The 24,293-nt window shown below is 46.4% G+C and overlaps 1 protein-coding gene across 1 annotated transcript; it reads right to left on the reverse strand.

Annotated features, from left to right (window-relative positions):
* Positions 1 to 2,358: 2,358 nt before the first annotated feature.
* Positions 2,359 to 17,125, reverse strand: LOC141167379 (cingulin-like). The gene is made up of 2 exons (XM_073654788.1): positions 15,947 to 17,125; positions 2,359 to 2,454 (listed from the first exon to the last, which is right to left on the reverse strand). Exons 1-2 carry the CDS (start codon positions 17,123 to 17,125, stop codon positions 2,359 to 2,361), a joined length of 1,275 nt encoding a protein of 424 aa, XP_073510889.1.
* Between the last annotated feature and the right edge of the window lie 7,168 nt (positions 17,126 to 24,293).

Consider the following 24,293-nt stretch of genomic DNA (forward strand, 5'->3'; position numbering starts at 1 on the left):
GAGGCCCTAATCTATAAATGAAAAAGTGAACAGCTCTTCGGAGTTTCCAAGTGTGGGATCAGTTGTCTCCGGGCACTCGGCATGGTGGGAGGAAGGAGGATCAGGGTGAGGAATATGCAGTCCAGACTCACAGCTACTGAGACTTGACTGTGTGGAAGACAGGGTGGTAGTGGTGGTGGCTAAGTGACTGTAAGCATTATCTGCTATCCAACCAATAACCTTTTCACACTGCTCTGTGTTCAATAGTGGTGTTCTGCGGTCCCCTATTAATTGGGACAGGAAGGTCGAGTGACAAGATGTGGGTGTTTGTTGTGGCACAATTTCAGCTTGCCCACAGCCTCGGCCTCATCCTCTGCATGCACCATCACCATCACGTCCACTTCCCCGTCCCTTGTCACACACCTTGCCCATTTTAAATGAAGGACAACATTTTTCATGTTCAGTAGAAATGGCTGGATTTGAACCGCAGTTGTATGTGATACGTATGACGAAAAACCACAGTTTTAAATAGCTGGCCTGTAGGTTACCATTTTTCACAGCGACCTCATGTCAATAACTTCACTAACACTGTTACGGGTCCGGGTGGTGGAACCTCTGTGCTTCGGTGCAAGGAGGGACCAGAGGGGCGTGACTAAGTGCCTTCTCGGCCTGACCTAGGTCACACTGCGGCTTAGTCGACTCCGTGAACCAGGGAGGGACCGGGCAGGTGAACCAGGTGCCACTCTGGGACCAACCTTGTGTGAGAGCAGGTGACTCCCACGGGTCAGATGATAGGAACTGACCGGTGGGAGTCACGGCAGGAAGGCAGACGGGTGGTCCGGGTAGATCAGCAGGCAGGTATGGCAGATAGTCAGACAGGTGCTCCGGGTAGGCAGGCTGGCGGGCATGGCAGGTAACTTGCAGGTGCTCCAGGTAGGCAGGCTGGCGGGTATGGCAGGTATCTGGCAGGCGCTCCAGGTAGGCAGGCTAGCGGGCACGGCAGGTAACTGGCAGGTGCTCGGGGTAGGCAGGCTGGTGGGAATGGCAGGTGACTGGAAGTTGCTCCAGGTAGGCAGGCTGGCTGGCTGGACTGTTAAACAGACTGGCAGGCAGAACTGACAGGCAGCGGGACTTGAGGGCTGAAGCAAGTGTTAGCACACGGAACAACAACCTTGCACAGGCACCTCCATTTTGGAGGAGGTGCCTTATATAGGAGAAGTCCTCCAGCCATTGGCCAGGGACTCTTTAGGACAGCGCGGCGGTGAGGGGAAGGGTGGAGAAGGCAGAGACGCCGATGCTGCAAACACACTGCAACAAAATTTACATGGAGGCCAGAAATGGCTGAATTTGGAGAAAACTTATTTGTGATACGTGTGACAGAAAATCACAGTTTTAAATAGCTGGCCTGTAGGTTACTATTTTTCACAGCGACCTGGTGTCAATAATTTCACTAACACACTGCAACAAAAAATACATGTAGGCCAGAAATCTCAGAATTTGGAGCGCACTTATATGTGATATGTATGACGGAAAACCACAGTTTTAAATAGCTGGCCTGTAGGTTACTATTTTTCACAGCGACCTGGTGTCAATAACTTCACTAATACACTGAAGCAAAATTTAAATAGAGGCCAATATTTTCCATGTTCACTACTAATTTTGGATTTTTATTTCTGTAATATGGAAAGGATCTGGCTGTATTCTGCAGTGGCAACAAGCAAATGGAGCAGAAAAATGGTGTTCTCTGGATTGCTTTTTAAGAAAATAATCAGGATTAAGATAAAAAAAAAAATATTCCTGGCCCCTGTTACCCTGTTAGGGCTATGTCTAGAAATATCTGTAACAGCAGCAGCAGCAGCATCAGACAGAACTGGAATGGAGCCTCTTGTGCTGTATGCGCTGCAGTCTGCCACATACACTGCCTGCCTGCCTAGCTCCTGCTGTCACCACTGAATAGATGCAGCTGGATTAGTCCTCAGAAGGACTGTTAGTTCAGATGGATATAGATATATGTTGTGGCATACCTACACTAACTAATAAACCAGCAAATCTCTCCCTGACGCAGCAGCACCTCTCCCTACACTGCCTGATTCCGGAGTGACTGTGACGAGCATGGCGGCGCCCGGTCTTATATAGACCTGATGATGCTGTGGGCCAACCAATCACTGTAATGCCACAACCAACATGGCTGCGGCATTACAGTGAGTGGCAGGCAATCCCTGCATGTTCATTGGCTCTCTAAAGAGCGCCAAACATGCTGCAGGGAGGGAACCCGAGCTCCCGCCTAAGCAACCAGGAAATACTCACAGAGCGCCGAGCATCTCGAGCAGTGAGATGCTCAGGCGAGTACCAAGCTATGGCGAGCACGTTCGCTCATCACTAATAAGGACTGAGTCTCAGTCTGAAATGCGTAGCAAAGGCAAAAATGTATTTGGATATACTTGAAGATGTCATGAATAAGGACTGAGTCACAGTCTGAAACGAAGGGGAAAAGGAAAAAATATATTTGGATATACTTGAAGATGTCTTATTTTTTTAGCATGTTGGAGTAAAGCTTTCCATTTTATCTGGAATACGGCTGGAGAACTTTCTTCAGTAGATCATCATTGTGCCATACCGGGCAGGAATGGCTTCTTCCGTACCGAGAATCATATAGTAGCCTTCACAAGGTTGAGCTCTTTTTTGTTGTTGCTATATTTGATTTGAGAGGAAATATCTGCTGGTCAAATGAGCAGTCAGCTGAAGCTTATCTAAAATATATGACCACGTTAAAGGGGACCTGTCACTTCCTATAAATATTTAATTTTTTTACCTGGTGTAAATGCCGATGTTCTCATGAATCTGACGCTGTATATTTTTTGGTGCTGCACCTCTCCAGTCCTGAGATATGACCTTCTCTTATCTGTATATACGTCTATTTTTAAGACAATTGGGAGTGGCTCTCAAATAGACACCCACAGTGAGGAATTGATGACCACACCCACTTGGCTAACAATACAAGTTTTGCATACAGGGAAGAAGGGGCCATATCTCTGGAATGGAGAGCTGCAGAAAGTAAAGAAAAATACCACCGGATTCACGAGAACAGAGACATTTATTTTTTAATAAAAAATCATATTTATGACATGTGACAGGTTCACTTTAAGTCTCATCTGTTGAATTCTGAAATGATGATTTTGTGTCTTACACACCTGGCGTTACACCTTTACGTCCATATTAATAGCTTGATTGGCGAGCAAGAATCCAGGAGCTCGACGGAATTAACTTTCTGGCTCAGTGCCTCAATGCCAAACAAAAATGAAACTTCAATTCTTGTTAGTGTCTTTAATGATGCAATGACCAACATGCAATAAAAAAAATGCTTAGTAGGCTGTATTCCAGTACAATGTCTTGATATAATTATTGATGGTTGCGTTATAAAAAGGGGGGTTGCATTAACCCTGTGCAATATCAAACTTCTATTAAAGAAAATGCCATATGACATTGAAGAATTGGCACTGGAAAAGAAAAAAACACTACTAATAGGGAAAGGATTAAAAGGCAAGAAATCAACAGTCAAAAATAGAGATTAGCTTATAAAGCAGAAAACATATTTAACATTATTTCTAAAAGCTGTATGTACAGTCAGGCTCGGACTGGCCCACAGGAGCACCAGAAAATTCTCCGGTGGGCCCCTATGCAAGATTAAGTCACGTATCCCCAACATGAGCAGTCGCTAGCCAATACATTAGTTCACTATGTAGAGACAAAAGCAGGATCTCATCGTTCATTCAGCAAACTACCTAGTTTATTTTTATATAGAAGCAGAAGTAAATTTGTGAAAGAGGTTAATATAATATTTGCATGAAGCTGAACAGTGGGCCCCCCAAGTCAATGTTACTGGTGGGCCATTGCCATCCCAGTCGGACACTGTGTACAGTACATCAATATTTAGATCGAATAAAGAAAAACACTAAGAAATTGTATAATAAGAGTTAAAGGGTCACCATCATTTACATTTTTATTTCATAAATCAATAGTAGACATGAAAATAAGCAACATTGTAATATATCTTATTAGAGAAATTTGTTTTTCTCCTCCTGGACTGATCATTCACTATTCATGGGTGAAATTTGTCAAATCTGTATTCAGGGAAGATAGACTTTCCCATCACTGAGATATGATATGACAGTTTGGAACCAAAACAAATAAAGTCCAGTGGAGGAACCCTTATTTCGGAATTTTTCTTAATATATACTGTATTTATTCTTCAACAATCCTTAAAAGAATATCATTCCTTTTCGGACCAGGTATGTACATATGGTGGGCACTTTATGGCAGTGTAGAGGACACAGCTGTCTAGGAACAGACTACGCGTTTCAACCATATAGGTCTTCTTCTAGGTCCTATATGGTTGAAACGTGTAGTCTGTTCCTAGACAGCTGTGTCCTCTACACTGCCATAAAGTGCCCACTGTAGGTACATACCTGGTCCTAAAAGGAATGATGTTCTTTTAAGGATTGTTGAAGAACAAAAAGATTTTAAGAAAAAATGCAGAAATAAAGGTTCCTCAGCTGGACTTTAATTGTTTTTTTGTTCCAAGCGATTGCAGGAGGGTGTGCCTCCCTCATCTTCATGCGGATCCCTGGCAGATGATCGGACCAAGGAGAAACTACTATCTGGGTAAGCTGCCTACTATTGACGTTTTGCATGATATGACAGTTGGTGCTTTGGATGGTGAGGAGGACAGAGGAGCTAGAGGCAGACACAGATTTTCTGCTGCAAAGTTCTCCTGAAATGACAGTTACAGTTCTCCATAGAACTTTATAAGCCCTATCCCATCTCAGTGAAATCTATATTCACTGAAGACAGATTTTGCCTGTACATACATGGCCAAAATTGTTGATACATTCTGGTAAAGTGAGGAAAGCCCACAATGGTCACTAAAATAACATGAAACTAATAAAGTAACTTTCAATTTAAATGTACTGCATATCAACTAATGATAATCAGATGTCGCTTTTCAATTGTGGTTCAATAGAAAAAAAACTACTAATGAAAATTGCATGGGCAAATATAATAGTACACCTAAAAAATATTGAAAACAATTTGACCACTCGGGCCTTTCGCTAGGCCAGCTTCAAATCGGGGCAAGAGGAGATCACATGTAGAGATGCCCAAATATTTGAGCAGCCACGGTCACACGAAGAAGATGGAGGGAAAGTGCAATTAGTGTTGCAAGAGGTGGATGATGATGAGACACAATTGCCAGAAATTCAGACGGAGTACCAGGGTGCGGAAGTGGAAGAAGTATGGACAATGAAGTCACTGATCCCACATGGCAAGGTGACATGCAGAGCGAGGACAGCAGCAAACAGGGGGAGAGAGGCGTAGCACCACAACAGGAAGGAATAAGCAGATAAGCAGTGTGGTGGCCACAGACACAAGGCTGGCAACTGTTCACCTGGAACAACAACAGGATGGCAGTTGCCAGTTCAACTGTTAAGTCTTCCCAAGTCTGGTTCTTTTTTAAAGACTGTCCAGATAACCCCCAAAAAGGCCATTTGCAACATCTGCCAGGCCACCATCAGCAGAGGCAGCAAAACTACCAGCCTGACAACCACCAGCATGCTCAGGCACATGACAGCAAAGCCCCCGACTAGGTGGGCCGAATGCCAGGGTCCAGAAACGGTGTCTGCCGGTGACACTACTACCTGTTCTGTTGTTGTGCGTGCACGCCAATTCCCTGTCCATGGCACAGGTGAAGATGCCTCCCACCCTGCACCTGTCGTTGCACACTTGTAACCATCACCGTCACTATCCACAGCCTTGTCCCAGCTCAACGTTCAGTTGTCCATACCCCAGTCCTTGAAACGCAAGCGCAAATACGCAGCTAACGTCCCACAGGCCACATTACTTAAATCACACATTTCATGAATTCTTGCGCTTGAAATGTTACCTTTTAGGCTCATGGGGACAGAATCTTTCCGCAACCTGATGGCGGCGGCCATCCCTCGGTACTTGGTCCCCAGCCACCACTATTCCTCCCGGTGTGCTATCCCCACATTACACAAGCAAGTGTCCCAGAATTAGACATGCCCTCAATAATGCAGTTACTGGGAAGGTCCACCTAACCACGGACAAGTGGACAAGTGCTTGTGGGCAGGGACGGCACATCTCACTGACGGCACACTGGGTTAATATAGTGGAAGCCGGGACCCAGTCGGACCTTGGGACGAAATACGTCCTCCTGCCGCTAAGGATTGCAGGCCCTGGGTCTATCAGGACGGCCCCACATTCTACAGCTCCGACACCTCCTCCTCAGCCTCCATCTCCAAAATGACCACATCAGTTTCAAGCTGGAAGCACTGCAGCACTGCCCCAGCCAAGCGGCAACAGGCACTGCTGAAGCTAATATGCTTAGGGGACAAAATGCACACCTCTGAAGAGTTGTTGACAGTTGTAACATAGCAGGCAGATCTGAGGCTGTCACCGCTCAACCTACAGCCAGGCATGGTGGCGGCTCTGAAGCTAGGCAACCTCACACATGTACCAAGCCTGGCCCATGTGCTTAACCTAGTGGTTCAGCGGTTTCTCAAAACCTACCCGGATCTACCGGATCTGCTTGTCAAAGTACGCTGCGTGTGTGCCCATTTCAGAAAGTCACCTTCAGCTTTCGCCACCCTTGCCGTGCTTCAGCAGCGTTTGCAGCTTCCAGCTCACCGACTGGTGTGCGATATCACCACGCGTTGGAACTCAACCTTTCAGATGTTGGGAAAGATTTGTGAGCAGCAGAGAGCAGTTGTTGAATACCAGCTTCAACACATCTGTCGGCATTCAAGTCAGCCTCCGCACATAAAAACTGAAGAGTGGGCATGGATGTCAGACATCTGTGTCATTCTCCGAAACTTTGAGGACTCCACCAAGATGGTGAGCGGCGATGATGCCATAATTAGCGTCACCATCCCACTTCTCTGTCTTCTGAAACACTTGCTGCTCACAATTAAAGAGGAGGCATTGCAGGCACAGCACAATGAGATGGAGCAAGGAACTATACAGGGTGACGCACACAGCCCAGCCCCATCCCAATGCGGATTGAGTGCTAATGGGGAGGAGGAAGAGGATGAGGAGGAAAAGGAGTTGGTTTTCTGCGCTACAGATGGTACTACCCACACCACATTCATACCATCTGTTCAGCGTGGATGGCCTGAGGAAAGGGAGAATGAGGAGGATGAGCATGAGGAGGAGAGCATGGACAGTCATCCTCTTGTTCAGGACAGGGAAGACTTGGCTGGTGGCAGTTTGGCACACATGGCAGACTTTATGTTCCGCTGCCTTTCTCATTACCCTCATGGTGTACGCATTTTGGCCGACAACAATTACTGGTTGGTCACACTTCTAGTCCCACTTTCTATCTCTCCTTCCAGTGGCGGAGTCTAGTAAAATGTTGCAGTACCCAAAGGCCCTTGTTGCGGAATTATTAAAAAAATTCCCATCTGAAAATGCTGGGGGCAGAGATCACAGTTCCTTGGAAAACCAAGGAGTACAGGCAAGGGAGTAACAAATACGACACAGCAGAGGCAGGGGAACACTGTCAAAGGTGTGGGACAGTTTTCTCAGACCCTCCCAGCACCCAGGCCCTGTTGCACGGGGTATTCTGACAAGGAGAGAAAAGTTTTGGAAGATGCTGAAGGAATACCTTGCCGACCGTACCAACGTCCTCCGTGATTCCTTTACTCCTTATAATTATTGGATATCCAAGCTGGACATTTGGCAAGAACTGTCTCTCTATGCCTTGGAGGTACTGGCCTGCCCTGCCGCAAGCAATTTGTGAGAGTGGGTTTTTAGTGCCGCCGGGGTCATTGTAAGTGTTAGGCGCACCCGCCTGTCAACTGAAAATGCTGACAGGCTGACTCATAATTATGAACATGGGCGGGATTGGGCCAGACTTCTCAACACCACTGGATGATAGCAGCGGAACATAAAGTCAAATACAGTGTCTTTTTATGGGAGGTCTATTCCCATGCACCTTTTCACACCCAGATATGGGTATACGCTTCCTGTCCTGATTTTGGCTATTTTCTGTCGTCCTCCTCCTTCTCCTCATCCTCCACCACCATATTGCCAGGGTGACTGTGATGCAACACCCACATCATTTTTTTGTAATGGTGTTTATGATGCCCGTTGGAAATATTTTTTAGAGGCCTACCTTTAACATTCTGTATGTTATACAGTATGTTCTGTTCATGTATACCCCCCATAGGTAAATGTTTTTCAACCCATTTTTGGTAGCCCTTGCAGTTACTGCATGGGCATTACCAGTATAGGAGATCCATTAATTAACAATGCTAACAATTTTTTTTAATGAGGACCTCCTCTAGATATCTTCGAAGGGGTATTGGAGTGCGTCCAAGTTTTAGCCAGCCCTTACATTCACTGCATGGGCATTACCAGTATAGGAGACCTGCTCCTTTAGAATGGGAACATTTTTTTTACTGAGGTACTCCTCTATGTCTCTTCAAAGGGGTATTGGAGTGCGTTCTAATTTTTGGCAGCCCTTGAAGTCACAGCATGGGCATTACCAGTATAGGAGACCTGCTCCTTTAGGATGGGAACATTTTTTTACCCAGGCCTTCCTCTATGGGTCTTCAAATTGGTATTGGGTTTTTCCAAAATTTAGGCAGCCCTTTCAGTCACTGCATACACAATAAATGTAAAGCAGAACCGCTCCTTTATAATGGGAACATTTTTTTTTACTGAATCCCTCCGCCATGTGTCTTCAAATTGGTATTGGGATTTTTACAAAATTTAGGCAGCCCTTTCAGTCATTGCATACACAATAAATGTAAAGCAGAACCACTCCTTTATAATGGAAACATTTCTTTTACTGAGTCCCTTCTCAATATCTCTTCAAATTAGTATTGGGGTTTTTCCAAATAACACAGGATCCACCATTTACAATAAATGTTACAGCTCATCTCCTCCTCCTCTTCCTGTACAATGACTGATTACACCTCTACATACAGTAGATAACACAGGATCCACCATTCACAACAGGTGATGTCACAGCTCACCTCCTCTCCTGTGCAATGAATGATAACACCTCTATATACAGTAGATAACACAGGATCTATCAATCACAATAGGTGATGTCACAGTTCGCCACCTCCTCCTCCTCCTGTACAATGACTGATAACACCTATATGTACAGTAGATAACACAGGATTCACCATTCACAATAGGTGATGTCACAGCTTACCTACTCTCCTGTACAATGACTGATAACACCTCTATATACAGCTTATAACACAGGATCCACCATTCAAAACAGGTGATATCACAGCTCACCTCCTCTCCTGTACAATGAATGATAACACCTCTATATACAGTAGATTACACAGGATTCACCATTCACAATAGGTGATGTCACAGCTTACCTCCTCCTCCTGTACAATGACTGATAATGTGACGCCTCTACTCGAAAAGCCCTTTTCTTTACCCTGGGAGATGGGGGACTCGGAGTCGGGTCCTGTGATGGAGAGATGGGGTGCAGCCGTGGCCTGGACCAGACCCGTGCTCAGGGCCGTCACATTAAAAGGATGGTGTGGGCTTGTCCGGTTTGAGTGGCTGATTTACGACTACGCCACCTGTGGCACCTGGTGAAGGCCACCAGCGCCACCGCAGTCCGCTGAGGCATGGTGTTATGGCGGCCAGAGTTATTACTACTCCCCACAGGCGGAGCAAGGCCTCAGGGCAGAGGGACAGGATGGAGGGGGTAGTAGTAGAGGGAGACGGGCGCCGCGTCGTGCAGTGTAGGGTCGGGTCTCCCTCTGAGCTCCTCTCAAAACAAGGGCACGGGTGGCAGCTCCGCTCCGTCCAATACCCGGTGGGATCCTCAGGGCCTACCGGGCTTTCCCAACCAGGACATGGAGTAGCAAGGTCGGGTGTCGGGGGCCGGTACCCCTCTTGCAGCCGGACTCCCTCTGAATATATCAGCATGGAGAGGACAGGTGGCATACACCGCTCCGTCTGCATCCTGCCTGGGATCCATTCGCTATGGAGCCACACTCTTAAGCTCCGGACCTTCTTGGTCCTGGTCCTTGGCCGGGTTGAGACATTCCTGGTCTACAATCTGCCCCTCGACCCAAGGCCAGGGTACAGGGGCTGTGTCTCCATCCGATGCGGGCCCACACAGGATCCACGCTAAGGGTGGGAGATCACAGTAACACACAGTATTTGACAGCACAAAAGACCAAGACCAAAGATGGCTTTTTATTAAATATGAAATTTAAAGTGTAACTAACTTGTAAGTCCTCCACCCTCACCCATTAACTGGTTCCCCAGTCTCCATGTAACCAGGGGAGCAGCACCTAGTGCATACTAGCCCCCACTGGTGGAGAAATGTGGTGTTGGATGCAAAGGTTGGGTCCCGACTATCACACTGTTCTTACCTCAGAGGAGGAACACTACACTTCATTAGAGAAGTGCAGCATCCCTGTGGCGGTCGAACCCTCATGGGCGCCACATTCCCCCCTGGTAAAGCACAGCACGTCCGCGGGCTACAATAGAAGTAACACCCAGGAAATTTTCTTTTTAATATAAACATGAACTATCTTCCCTTTATGGGAGGCACATCTTCTTAAACGTTGCATAACAGGTTATACAGTACAAAAATACAAAAGTATAAAATTCTAAAAGTGCTAGCATTTTCCAGAGACATTTTGTGCAAACAGACGGGTTAGGGTGCAAAGACGCAGAGTCAGTTCAGAAGTGCGAGGGACCTGTCCCAAACCCTCAATGTGGGCCCTGGGGTGGCTGCAGGGCATGAAGATCCCGAGTTGGACCTCCAATAGTGCCACCATTACAGGTTTTCCTTCTGAGGTCTTGAGGTAGAAATGTCCGCGGTTTTTGTATAAAACCAATATGGAGCACCTAAAAAGATGCAAACTATATACAAGGGAAAGAGTCTGTCTGCTGCCAGTCCACAGGGACACATGTCTCTAGAAACCGGGATTATAAAATAAGCAAAATAGAAATGTCAACACACATTAATTTGTTAACAAACTGCAACAGCCGGGGCTGCTTTAAACCTCGGGCTCCCTCCTGGGAAAAGGCTCGTTCCTCCCGACGGACGCTAAACGGTCCCCTGAGGCTGAGCGCGAGGGGGCATTGCTCCCGGACACTTTATGTACATCCAGGGCGTACCACCCCCACACCCTCTGGTGGCGAGAAAAGGTCACTTTATCGCCCGGGAAGAGGTTCCGGCCAGGGTGTCCCTTCTTCAGACGCGGCTTGACGTCCCGCCGGCTGACAAACACGTCGTCCTGGTACTGAGGACTTCTAATGAACCCCCACCCTGCCTCATGGTGGAAGCGGTCGACTTGCCCTTCCACTCGGGAACTGGGACGGGTGGCCTCTTCCTGACGAGCCCGGGATTTGGCAGCTTTGGCCCGTACCTCTAGACGTTCGCAGCGGAGCTCCCGTTGACGTTGCTCCCTAGCGAGCTGGAAGATTTGGTCGCTGCACCACTGGCTCCTCCTCCGCGCTTCAGCCCGGGTCTCCCGGGGGAAGCCCATCAGGTCCCCCCCCTGGTTGTCCCAGGCCCACTCCTCAGCCTCGGGCCAGGTTATTGCTGGTGCAGGTAGCGGGGTCATCACGGGTTGCTGCGGGTCCTCTACAGGCGCGGACCAGTCAGGGTTCGAGCCGGTGGATTCCTCCGCAACTGCAGGCACTTCGGTTTCAGGGTTAGGGCGGCATCGCAGGTCCCCACTCTTAGCTGCCGCTTGCAGCTCCGGAGCCAAGGCCTGCTCTCAGGTGGCCGCGTGGGGTATTAGATATTCCGTCATGAGGTCCAGGATCATTATGGTAGGCTCTGCAGCCGGGGCAGGGGTAGCACACTCACCCGCCGCTGGGCCGCTCATGACCTCTGTCACCACGTCTCCTTGTCCTGGGACTTCAACTACTTGGCGGCGGGCCCGGATACGTAGCATCATCTCTTCCCGCCACGCTGCCGTCGCCGCCTCCTGGGCCTCTCTCGGTCTTCGCAAGAGACCCGGAGCCCTCCTGACGGAGAAATTCAAAATCTCTCGATGTGAGAACACTGCTGCCTCGCTCTCTGCTGGGTGAAGGGCCTGAACCGGGTTCAGAAGGTGCGTTGGTTTGCTCTCCAGAAGCGTCCATATCTGCCTCTGAGGAATGCCAAGCTCCGACTGCAATGGCCGCACCTTGTTGCTTTTTTTTTCTTCCTCCTCTTTCGGGGCGGTTCCTGGGTGGAATGCTGACAGGTCCGCCTTCGTTCAGCCCATCAGTTTGACGGGCATTACCCCGCGGACAGTCTCTGATGGAATTTTTGGCGCCATACGGGAGCCCAGCCCACGATGGGAGGTGTTTAAAGACAGTCTTTTCACAGCCTGTTCTTCTTGGGCGGGCGCCATTTTAAGTGGAAAACGACAGTTCAAGGTGTAAGGCATACAGTACCCGTTAGCAATGGGTACTTCCTTCCTTTGCTGCGGGCACGCGATCCTGCCGACTACGCCAGGTTGTAACGCCTCTACTCGAAAAGCCCTTTTCTTTACCCTGGGAGATGGGGGACTCGGAGTCGGGTCCTGTGATGGAGAGATGGGGTGCAGCCGTGGCCCGGACCTGACCCGTGCTCAGGGCCATCACATTAAAAGGATGGTGTGGGCTTGTCCGGGTTGAGTGGCTGATTTACAACTACGCCACCTGGGCACCTGGTGAAGGCCACCAGCGCCGCCGCAGTCCGCTGAGGCATGGTGTTATGGCGGCCAGAGTTATTACTACTCCCCACAGGCGGAGCAAGGCCTCAGGGCAGAGGGACAGGATGGAGGGGGTAGTAGTAGAGGGAGACGGGCGCCGCGTCATGCGGTGTAGTGCAGAATAAACAGTCCGGAGGCCATAGGGGTGAACTTCCAAGGCTTTACTCACTTTAGAGATGGCAGAAGGAAGGCGACTCCCTGCTCCCCGCGGAGTCCTGCGGTCACCAGGGACGGGAGTCTGACAACCTCCGAGTAAGTCCAGCGTTCCATCGGGACCCTACACCAGAGTGTTCCTGAACTACTGACCGAATCCTTTCCTATCCATGTGTGTGCGAATAGGCCGGGTCTCCCTCCCAGGGTACAGGGGCTGTGTCTCTATCCGATGCGGGCCCACACAGGATCCACGCTAAGGGTGGGAGATCACAGTAACACACAGTATTTGACAGAACAAAAGACCAAGACCAAAGATGGCTTTTTATTAAATATGAGATTTAAAGTGTAACTAACTTGTAAGTCCTCCACCCTCACCCACTAACTGGTTCCCCTAGCTCTTGGTTCCCCAGTCTCCCTGTAACCAGAGGAGCAGCACCTAGTGCATGCTAGCCCCCTCTGGTGCAGGAATGTGGTGTTGGATGCAAAGGTTGGGTCCCGACTATCACACTGTTCTTACCTCAGAGGAGGAACACTACACTCCATTAGAGAAGTGCAGCATCCCTGTGGCGATCAAACCCTCAGGGGTGCCACAATACCACCTCTATATACAGTAGATAACACAGGATCCACCATTCACAATAGGAGATGTCACAGTTCACCTCCGGCTCCTCCTGTACAATGACAAGTAATGTCTCTGTATAGAGTAGATAACACAGGATCCACCATTCACAATAGGTGATGTCACAGCTCACCTCCTCCTCCTCCTGTACAATGACTGATAACACCTCTATATACAGTAGATAACACAAGATCCACCATTCACAACAGGTGATGTCGCAGCTCACCTCCTCCCTCTCTCCTCACAATGACATTTTTCCAGATCAGACCATCCCCGGTCTATAGTCTGTGAGGTAGCGCTATTGATCATGTTGAGGGGCACTTACTTCACCGGGTCAATTTAGGCACACAAGCAACGTTTTCCAGTAAAGTAAAGTCCAGCAGTTTATTACACATCATAAACTGCTTATAACATAGTCCATCTCAGTGGCTCGCAGGAATGTTATACATGTAATATCCTAGAGCCTTTCAGTGGCAGCTATGCTCGCTTGGCTTCAGATACAGTTCTCAGCAAGGTAACAACACTAATGTCCATATCAAGCACCTTGTTTTACCTTTGCAGGGTCTAGCTGCTTCTATCAGTTCTGTTCTGCCAAAGCTGTGGTTTAAGGCTCACCAGCCGTGGTTTCCAGGCCTCGTGCCTTCCATGTCTAATAGTGTCCCAGGCACAGGGATCAGGTCTCTTGCCTCACTGTGTTTCAAAAACCACCCGGATATATAACTCCTCTGTGCGCACAGGACCTGTGATTATGTCACAGTCATGTGATCACTCACCTGAAGGGAAGGGGTGATCCTATATGAGATGTAACACATACATGGGGAGGTACGTGGTCAGCCACAACACACCCCCTCAGACATTTTGGCAATGCAGCAAGCCGCTACATTACATATCCTCCCCCTCTTGTTCAAGCCCATGGTATTGAACACATGATATACACAATCACATTATAACCCACAGTTCACACAGAGTCCATCCATGTACTTGACATTTGCGCTGCTCAGCCCCTGGAACATTAGTCATCAACATTAGCCCATTCCTTAGGGACCTACCATCCGTCATTGTCACTATCTTCGTCAAGTCACATTTCTGAGTCGTAACCTTGTTAGACCTCCCCCGCTCCCAGTGGTCAATACAGCAGTGTGACTCTCTTGCCCTTGTATCTAAGGTCAGGTCCGACTCCGTACTGTCCCGTACTCTATTGGGTCTTTTGCATGGGATTCTCAGACCTGAGTTACTGGAGGACTCACTACCTCTAAACCCACGCCCACTATCCTCAGGACGTCTTGAAAGGTCTCTAACTTTTGATGTAGCCATTCTATTATTTGGAGGGAGGGCCCCTTCTCTGTCGGGTCTCACAATTTATAGACGGCTGCCATCTTCTGCTGCTCAGGCGACGCTGTCTTTCCATTCGCAGTCTGGCTAGATTCAACTGTTCTACCTCTCGCTGGTAGGTCACTTGATACTCCATCAGCATTCGTATATATGCAAGATTTTCTTCCGTTTCTACAGCAGAGAATGACACCATGCCGTCTTCATCCGGTATCCAGTCCTGATGATCACATGGACTGCTTACTTTCATCACACCAGACTTCTTTACCATCATTTGCATGGCTTGGCCATTTCTGCCAGTGAGCTTTCTTACCAGAGCATGAGGCACCCAGATTACTTATTCCCACAAACTTTGAGCTTTTCTCATAAGCTCCGTCTTCAACCGGACAATCCGCTTCGTGCGAACACATCGCCAGTGCATGTCACTTAGGATAGCCACCCTCTTCACTGTGATTTTGGTTGTGGACAGGACCACCAGCTGTTCAGCTTCTGAGGTAAAGTACACCTTACAGGCTCCCACGGCCTTCTTAAACTCTTCATGCACTGACTCTCTGGTGCATTCTTTTCTCAAATCTTTGGGTACATCTATGAGGCACTTGTATCGAGAAGTTTCTGTCTCACCAGTGGTCTCCAAACGATCATCTGGCTCAGATTTCAGGGCCAACTCACTTTCAGCTTCTTCACTCTGTATGCTTCCCCTGAGCTGACTCACAGCTATATACTCAAGAATTCTCCTCTTGACATCTTCCACCCCATACTGATCTTCTTTTAACACTTCCTCAGCTCTCCTTAGGTCCATCTTCTCATGGTATAAAGGATTAAGTGCAACTTGTTCACCCTTTTCCTTCTCCAAGGCGTCCTCGTTCACTGATTGGTACTTTTCCAGGTGACCTTTGAGCTTGGAAACTTCTTCCTCTAGCTCAGCTACTCGCCTCTCAGCAGCCCATCTCTGAAGTTCTTCCTGCTTCATCTGCTCCTTTTTTAGCAGAATTCTCTCAGACCTCTCTGTCTACAATGTGCCCACTCGGCTCTCAACAGCCAGTCTCTCAAGCTTCTCTTGCTTCAAATGGGCTTGTAGCTTCTCCTTGAGCTCCTTGATCTCGGCTCTTACATCCACCGAATCATCCAAGCTCGCATTATTCGAGGAGATATTCGCTTCATACCTCCCTTCTCCAGTGGCAAACTCCTGACCCTGGTCTATGGCTTCTCCGAGAGACTCCTTCATCTTTTTCCGCTCAGCTTCCATCCTGCCGATTCTATCCTTAAGGTGCGTCTCTGCCCTATGGAGATCATCACAGACCAGCTTCAGCTCTTTCACCTGAGCTTCCAGTCCTAGGATCTTTCTGCGGAGATCATCATTCTCATCAAGGGTGTCCTGCAGAGTGGTCTCAATCACTTGGCACATGTGCTCTGCATCAGCCTTATCATCCTCTAGTTTTTTCTTAACCTTGAGGAGATCCTCATAGTCTCTCTTGGTTTGTTGCAGTTCCCTATAGAATTTTCCACACATCTTTTCTGCCTCATAGTCGTGACCAGACACTTCATCTTTTAATGCCCCTTTCAGGGCGGATAGCTCCTGGTCTCGCTGGTTCAGAGAGTCCTCCAGCCGCTCCTTCTCCTGCATTAGACGCTTTACTTGGTCCTGGAATTGCTGCAGCTCCCTCATGTGTTCATCATACTCCTTCTTGGATTCACACAGCTCCCGATTGAGCTGTTCGTGCAGTTGTTCTAGGTCTTGATCACATCCAGAAACTTCATCCTTCAGCGACATTTTTAAGGCAGATAGCTCCCTATCCCGCTGGTGTAGACCCTTATCCAGCCTTTGCTTCTCCTGCATCAGCTGCTTCACCTGCTCCTGAAACCTCTGCACTTCCTTTCTTGTGACCTCTTCTTCTTCCGCATCCACAGATCCTTTCTTCACTTGGTTCAGCTCTGACTGCACCAGGGACAAACGATTTTTCATCTCATTCAGCTCATCTTCAGACTCTTCTTTCTCAAGCTTCAACTGCAAAACCTCCTCCTTGGTTTTGCGGAGGTCCTCTTTATTTTTCTGGAACATTTCCTTCCACTGGTTGATGTCTTTGCTGCTTTCCTCCATTTCTTGGTCATGATTGGCCACCTCCTCTTTCAGCGCCCCCTTCAGGGCTGTCAGTTCCCGATCCTTCTGTCTCAGTAGATCATCCTGCTTGTACCGAATCTGCAGAACTGCATCCAACTCTTCCTCCTGGTCTTTTTTGTTGTCTGATACTGTACTGGAGGTTGCTACTGGCAACATCACCTCCTCTTCCATCCTGATCTCCTCTGCTTCTAAAGGAGGATCCACACTCGGAATAAAGGCACACGACATTGCATTTTCTTTATTTACCCTTTCAGCAAAGGCTACAGGAGCAACTTTTTTGTGGCCCATGCGCCTTCGACGACGAGAGTGTGACTTTCTCACCTCGTTTAACTCCTCCTGACTGAACTTTATTTCTACTTTAGTAGTGTCACTGTCAGCTGTGGGGTCTGTGTCACTCCCCATGGTGTTGTGGACCAACAAGTCACCTCCCACTTTGATGTTAACCCCTTCTACTGGAGCTACCCAGTTATCAACGGTCGAATTGTCATTTTTAGGCGGTACCAACACACGACCAGTAACCAATTCTGGTTTTGTATGCTCCACCCCCTTTTGAGACTCCACCCCTTTTGGTCAACCACACCTGTAGGAGGTACTTTAAAAAAATACCCGCTAGAGTCTTAGGACCCAGTTTACAACATATCTTACTACCTCCCTGGGCACTCTGGGATAGTACCGGCGCCACAGGAGAACTCAAGGAATGGTCCACTGTCGCCATTCTGAAACGCGCCAACAGCTCCTGCTGTTCCTGCACCATGTCCTGTTGTCGTTTCTCAAATACCTGCTGCTGCGATTTTAACAGGCACTTTAATAGCTCAGTAGCCTCAGTCTCATTTTCTGCTCCCTTTACAGCCATCTTTATCAGCTCCTGCATTTCTTCAGGACACTCTATTTTGCTGAAGAGCGTTTGCAGCCGGTCATCTAACCCCTTCTCCATTCCGTCTGCTCCATTCATAGCCATCGCGGTACGCTGTTCACACCAGACACTTCACAACGCTTTCCCCGGAAAAATTTTCATGGCCCCACCAAGCCACAGCAAACCAGGTTTGAGTGCGACAACAATTTTCGTAACCCCGCCGAGTTAAAGCCAGATGCTTTAATCTTCGTTGCCCACGCCGAGCCACAGCCAGATGCTTGCATCCACGTTTGTCGTCCAATGCCTTTACCCCTTGCAACCAGTTGCCCGCATTCTCTAACCAATTGTGAGGTAGTGCTATTGATCATGTTGAGGGGCACTCACTTCACCGGGTCAATTAAAGCACACAAGCAACGTTTTCCAGTAAACTAAAGTCCAGCAGTTTATTACACATCATAAACTGCTCATAACATAGTCCATCTCAGTGGCTCGCAGGAATGTTATACATGTAATATCCTAGAGCCTTTCAGTGGCAGCTATGCCCGCTTGGCTTCAGATACAGTCTTCAGCAAGATAACAACATCAATGTCCAAATCAAGCACCGTGTTTTACCTTTGCCGGGTCTGGGCTGCTTCTATCAGCTCTGTTCTGCCAAAGCCGTGGTTTAAGGCTCACCAGACGTGGTCTCCAGGCCTTGTGCCTTCCAGGGCTAATAGTGCCCCAGGCACAGAGATCTGGTCTATTGCCTCACTGTGTTTCAAAAACCACCCGGATATATATCTCCTCTGTGCGCACAGGACCTGTGATGATGTCACAGTCATGTGATCACTCACCTGAAGGGAAGGGGTGATCCTATATGAGATGTAACACATACATGGGGATGTACGTGGTCAGCCAGAACACACACCCTCAGACATTTTGGCAATGCAGCAAGCCGCTGCATTACAACTCCCATACTACTAAATAAGGTCTTAGTCCATATGAAGAAGAGGAAGTTGGAATACATCAATAGGTCTAGCAGCGAGTGTGAATATTGCAAGATCTTTAGTTTTAATTTTTTTTTTCAATTCAGAAAGTGATGGAAATAAGTGAGTGGCCCAATGTACTCACTCTAAATACACCCCCCCCCAGGTTACCTAACATGAAAATAGCAAATATCCTAAAAAGAACAGCTCTATCCCATTGGCTTTCTGTAAATGCTCATACCCTTAACATGTATCTATGAATTGTCCCATCATTAAGTAGTTTTTCAGAGAATAAAGGGGCACAAACATCATAGCAAAAAAAGAGATTACAAGCTATTGCAAAACATTTATGTTGTGCCCCTTTAAAAAGTCTAATATATTCTCTTTTCAGGTTGAGAAGAAATGGAAATAGCATTTAGATCCGAGCCAGATCCTAAGACCAACAGCGCAAATACTCACATTTGTTTACACCATATTTGATTTCACGGTGTACAATGAAAATGAGCTCACCGTTTCTGAATTAATGTTCTATGGAGCATTTAACAATAAAGCTGGCTTCCAGTGTGGAAATTCTTGGAACTTCTCCAGAGTTTCTTGTTTTATCAAATGTTTCAGCAATCTTGATTCTCGAATGGTCTTACAGTTCCTTGTGCCAGCTCGTAGTGGCGTCTCTTTCTTAAAGCAGTTTTCTAGTATCAAAATATTGATCATCTACATGAATCTGTAGGAACTAATTTCTGATAACGGCGGTTGGTTTCGAAGATGGAGGGGATCTCGTTGGGAAAGTCTTCTTCCTATTGTGCATTAGAAGAAACCTTTGTCATCCAGTAATTTAAGGAGGAAAGTGCAGCTGAATATGGGGCTATGAAGTCTGCAGTCTGGGGTCTGAATTATTTTTGGGATATTGAAGTCTGGGTTTGAAAATATTTTGGGGAATTGCAGTCCAGGTACTGAATTTCAAGGATCTGGTGAAGAACAAATATGCTCCAAATCGGCTGGTGAATAAGGCAAATTCTTGATCACCGGCTGTCTCGACCATTTTAATGGGACTCTAAATCATCACTGTTTGCAGCACATCTTCAAGTGTGAACAGGGGATGTGCTGGTGAAACAATGCATACCGTATGAGCACATTTTAACCCTTTATGACATATGTCATACGTCATATCCTGAGAAGCTCTTGAGTGGGACAGAAGTGCAAGCAAAATAGGACAATACCATCTGGTAAAGGATAGGCATAAACGATGGTAGCACTCACCTAAAGGTGTTGTGTGCAGGCGCAAGACCTCTAAACTCATGGAAAGCCACCGCTGCTGCCCCGTGGCTGGAAGATATGGTTCTTCCAGATGTATATTTAGGTGATTAGGGATTTAGGGATTCCAGAACGGTTTCTGTTAATACCAATGCGTTTCTGCTCCGGACCGGCACCCATCTCCAGGCATAAAACTCAAGTGACAATACGTCAAATGCTGGCTCTCTGCCTTTGATACGGACTTGCTTGCATTGATAATATTGATCCCAATATTCGGGGTGCTAACACCAGCCAAAAGTTAGCCCAACTCGAAACAAAACGGATTTAGTCTCTCAATACGATACATCCCTTAGGTCTCAATGAGAACATACGTTTCCTTCCTTTTTTATTATCCCTATCTGTCATCTTGGCAATATGATTGCTCCAATTTTTAACTTTTTTGCTTTAATCAGTTGTATTGTGAGACTGTGCGGCAGCATTATGTAACACTATCATTTGGTATATAATAGAAGATGCACACCTTTCTATGAATGGACTGACTGGGCAGTATGCAAGCGTGCCTCGAACCCGGGATCCTCATACGTCACCTGGACCTCTATGTGGCTTGTGACGTCGGGTCACATGAGTTCTACGTGATCCTGAGGTCAGGGGTCACAAGATGCGAGTGTCAGAGAGTTTCCCGGCTCCCATGGTGACTCATTTGTCACTTCATGTCTGGCCACCCCATTGGCTAGTGTCTCTTTTTATACTTCTGCCCCCTTGACAACGCCATACCCTAACAAAGGCGATACCAAAACATGTGTCGGGATGGACACCATTCTCCCGGGGAAGTCTCCACACATTTGTGTATGTTTATTGCAACATATTTATTATACGCTTGTGATTAAGGTTATTTAATGCGATGATCTTGTCTTCAATCAGTGATCATTAGGTATAGCAGCCCTTCTTAAGGATCATAGTATCCACATGATGGTATTATTGAGGCTGCTGCCCTAAATTGTGCCACTATATATACAGTTGAGACCAGAAGTTTACATACACTATATAAAAAGACACATATGCATGTTTTTTTCAATATCTGACATGAAATCAGAATAAACCTTTCCCGTTTTAGGTCAATTAGGATTACCATCATTTTTAATATTTGCCAAATGCCAAAATAATGAGAGAGAGAGAGAGAGAAGGTTTTAAGGCATTTTTATTACTTACTGCACAGTCAAAAGTTTACATATACTAAGATTACTATGCCTTTAAACAATTCTGGACTGCCCATATGATGATGTCTTGTGTTTGGAAGCTTTTGATTTTTGTTTTTTTGGCAACATATGAGTTAATTAGAGACACACCTGTGGATGTATTTTAATGCACACCTGAAACAAACTGCTTCTTTGTGTAACATCATGGGAAAGTGTAAATAAATCAGCCAAGATATCTGGAAGAGAATTATGCTATTGCACAAGTCTGGCTCATCCTTGGGTACAATTTCAAGATACCTGAAGGTGCCTCGTTCATCTATACAAACAATTATACACAAGTACAAACAAGATGGGAATGTCCAGCCATCATACCGCTCAGGAAGGAGACGCGTTCTGTGTCCCAGAGATGAACATGCTTTGGTCCTACATGTGCATATCAACCCAAGGACAAAAGCAAAAGACCTTGTGAAGATTATGTCGGAAGCTGGTAAGATTGTGTCAATATTCACCGTTAAACGAGTGCTGTATCAACATGGGCTGAAAGGCCACTCTGCCAGGAAGAAGCCAGTACTCCAAAAGAAACTTAAAAAATCCAGACTAATGTTTGCAAATGCACACAGGAATAAAGACCTTAATTTTTGGAGACGTTCTGTGGTCTGATGAAACTAAAATTGAACTTTTTGGGCATATTGACCATCATTACGTTTGGAGGAAAAAGGGAGAAGCTTGGAAGCCTTAGAACACCATCCCAACTGTGAAACCCGGGGGTGGCAGCATCATGTTGTGGGGTTGTTTTGATGCAGGAGAAACTGGTGCACTTCACAAAATAGATGGCATCATGAGAAAAGAAGATTATGTGGCAATACTGAAGCAACATCTCAAGACATCAGCCAGGAAGTTACAGCTTGGGCGGAAATGGATCTTCCAAATGGACAATGACCAGAAGCATACTGCCAAAATGGTAACAAAGTGGCTTAATGATATCAAAGTCAATGTTTTGGAGTGGCCATCACAAAGCCTTGATCTCAATCCTATTGAAAATGTATTTGCAAAGCTGAGGCAGGTGCGAGCAAGGCGACCTACAAACCTGGATCAGTTACACCGGTTTTATCAGGAGGAATGGGCCCAAATTCCCAACCAACTATTGTGAGAAGCTTGTGGAAGGATATCCCAAAGTCATTCAGTTTAAGGGCAATGGTACCAAATACTAATGAAATGTATGTAAACTTTTGACTTTGCAGTAAAAAAATGCCTTAAAACATTCTCTCTCTCTCATTATTCTGGCATTTGGCAAATATTAAAAATTATAATAATCCTAATTGACCTAAAATGGGAAAGGTTTATTCTGATTTCATGTGAGATATTGAGAAAAACATGCAGATGTGTCTTTTTATATAGTGGATGTAAACTTCTGGTTTCAACTGTATGAGGTCTGACACGTCGCATATGCTGGCAGCAATGACATCTGTTCTCTCCCCCCCTGATCCATAACTCTTAATGCGATATCTATTTTTTTAAATCACCATTGAATGTGCGTCCTTGTGTTCTTTGCAATCCCCGTTCTACCATTGATTTGATGCCTAATAAAGTGTAAACTTTTTTATTTGCACTTTACGAACTCTGGTTGGTTCTTTTTCTTCTTAGTTTCCAGTTTCCTCTGACGTGTCCTGAAAGTTATATAGTCCCTATAGATATAGGTGGTTTTCCCCTGAGGTGTTTATGCAACATAATGTACTGGAAAAGAGGAAAAAAATTTCAAGTGCAGTGAAAGTGTGAAAACCACCCCCCGCAAATCTGACATTGGTTTTTTGGGAATTGTTTTTATGGTGTACATTGTGTGGTAAAAATAAACTCACAATATGATTCTACTCATCATAACCTGCGGTTGTCTGATTGCTTGTGCTATATACAACAAGTATCACAGTAGTAGGGAAAATTACGGTCTCATTTGAAGCCCGGCCAAAGATTGGGTTTCAAAAAAGCTCAGTAATGACATGCATGGAGGTCTTTATTATCCCCCCTGCTGTCATTGCAACCCATCGGCAACCCACGATCATGTTACGGGCATGTCGATGGTTGCATTGAGTGACGCACCCCTCTGCCAGCACGCTGTTAATGCCATTGTCAGATTTTGATAGCAGCATTTAACAGATTAACAATCGCAGGTGGTACTGTAACAAACCCTGTGAGCATGTTGCATACATCCACTGCTAACCTGTGCCGTACATGTACAGTGGCATGTAAAAGTTTAGGCACCCCCTGGTCAAAATTGCTATTATTGTGAACAGTTAAGCAAGTTGAAGATGAAATTATCTCTAAAAGGGCTAAGTTAAAGTTAAAGATGACACATTTTCCTTGTATTTTAGGCAAAGAAAATAAAATATATTGTCATTTTTTACATTTGAAAAATTACAAAATGGAAACTAGGCTGATGCAAAAGTTTAAGCACCCTTGAAGATTTGTGTGCTCAAATAACATTGACCAAGGTTTCAGACCTTAATTCACATGTTAGGGTTATGGCTTGTTCACAATCATTGTTAGGAAAGGCCAGGTGATGCAAATTTCCAAGCTATATAAAAAGCCAGCCTCCTCTAGCCTTGTGCCAATAAACAGCAGCCATGGGTTCTTCTAAGCCTAACACTCTGAAAATGAAAATGGAGGAGGCCCACAAATAAGGGGAAGGCTATAAGAAGATAGCAAAGAATTTTGAAATTGCCCTTTCCTCAGTTTGAAATACAATTAGAAAATGGCAATTAACAGGAACAGTGGAGGTCAAGATAAGCTCTGGAAGACCAATCAAAATTTTAGTGAGAGCTGCTTGTAGGATTGCTAGAGAGGCAAATTAAAACCCCTGCTTGACTGCAAAAGACCTTCAGAAAGATTTAGCAGACTCTGGAGTTGTGGTACATTGTTGTATGTTCAGAGACACCTGCACAAATATGGCATTCGTGGAAGAGTCATCAGAAGAAAACCTCTCCTGTGTCCACTCCATAAAATTCAGCATCAGAAGTATGCAAAAGAACATCTAAACTGTTAGGATCTGCAACATAAACTAAGGAAAGATAGGGGAAAGC

Source organism: Phyllobates terribilis, unplaced genomic scaffold, assembly GCF_046119375.1.
Source record: "Phyllobates terribilis strain yellow unplaced genomic scaffold, ASM4611937v1 Scaffold_11__3_contigs__length_659146591, whole genome shotgun sequence".
In the NCBI taxonomy this organism is placed as follows: domain Eukaryota; kingdom Metazoa; phylum Chordata; class Amphibia; order Anura; family Dendrobatidae; genus Phyllobates; species Phyllobates terribilis.

Coding starts and splice junctions, on each gene's coding strand:
- LOC141167379 (XM_073654788.1), bottom strand. CDS start 17,125: ATGGAAGAGGAGGTGATGTTGCCAGTAGCAACCTCCAGTACAGTATCA. Junction 2,455..15,946: donor GCTTGGATGATTCGGTGGAT/GTAAGAGCCGAG, acceptor CCTTCGTTTCAG/ACTGTGACTCAGTCCTTATT.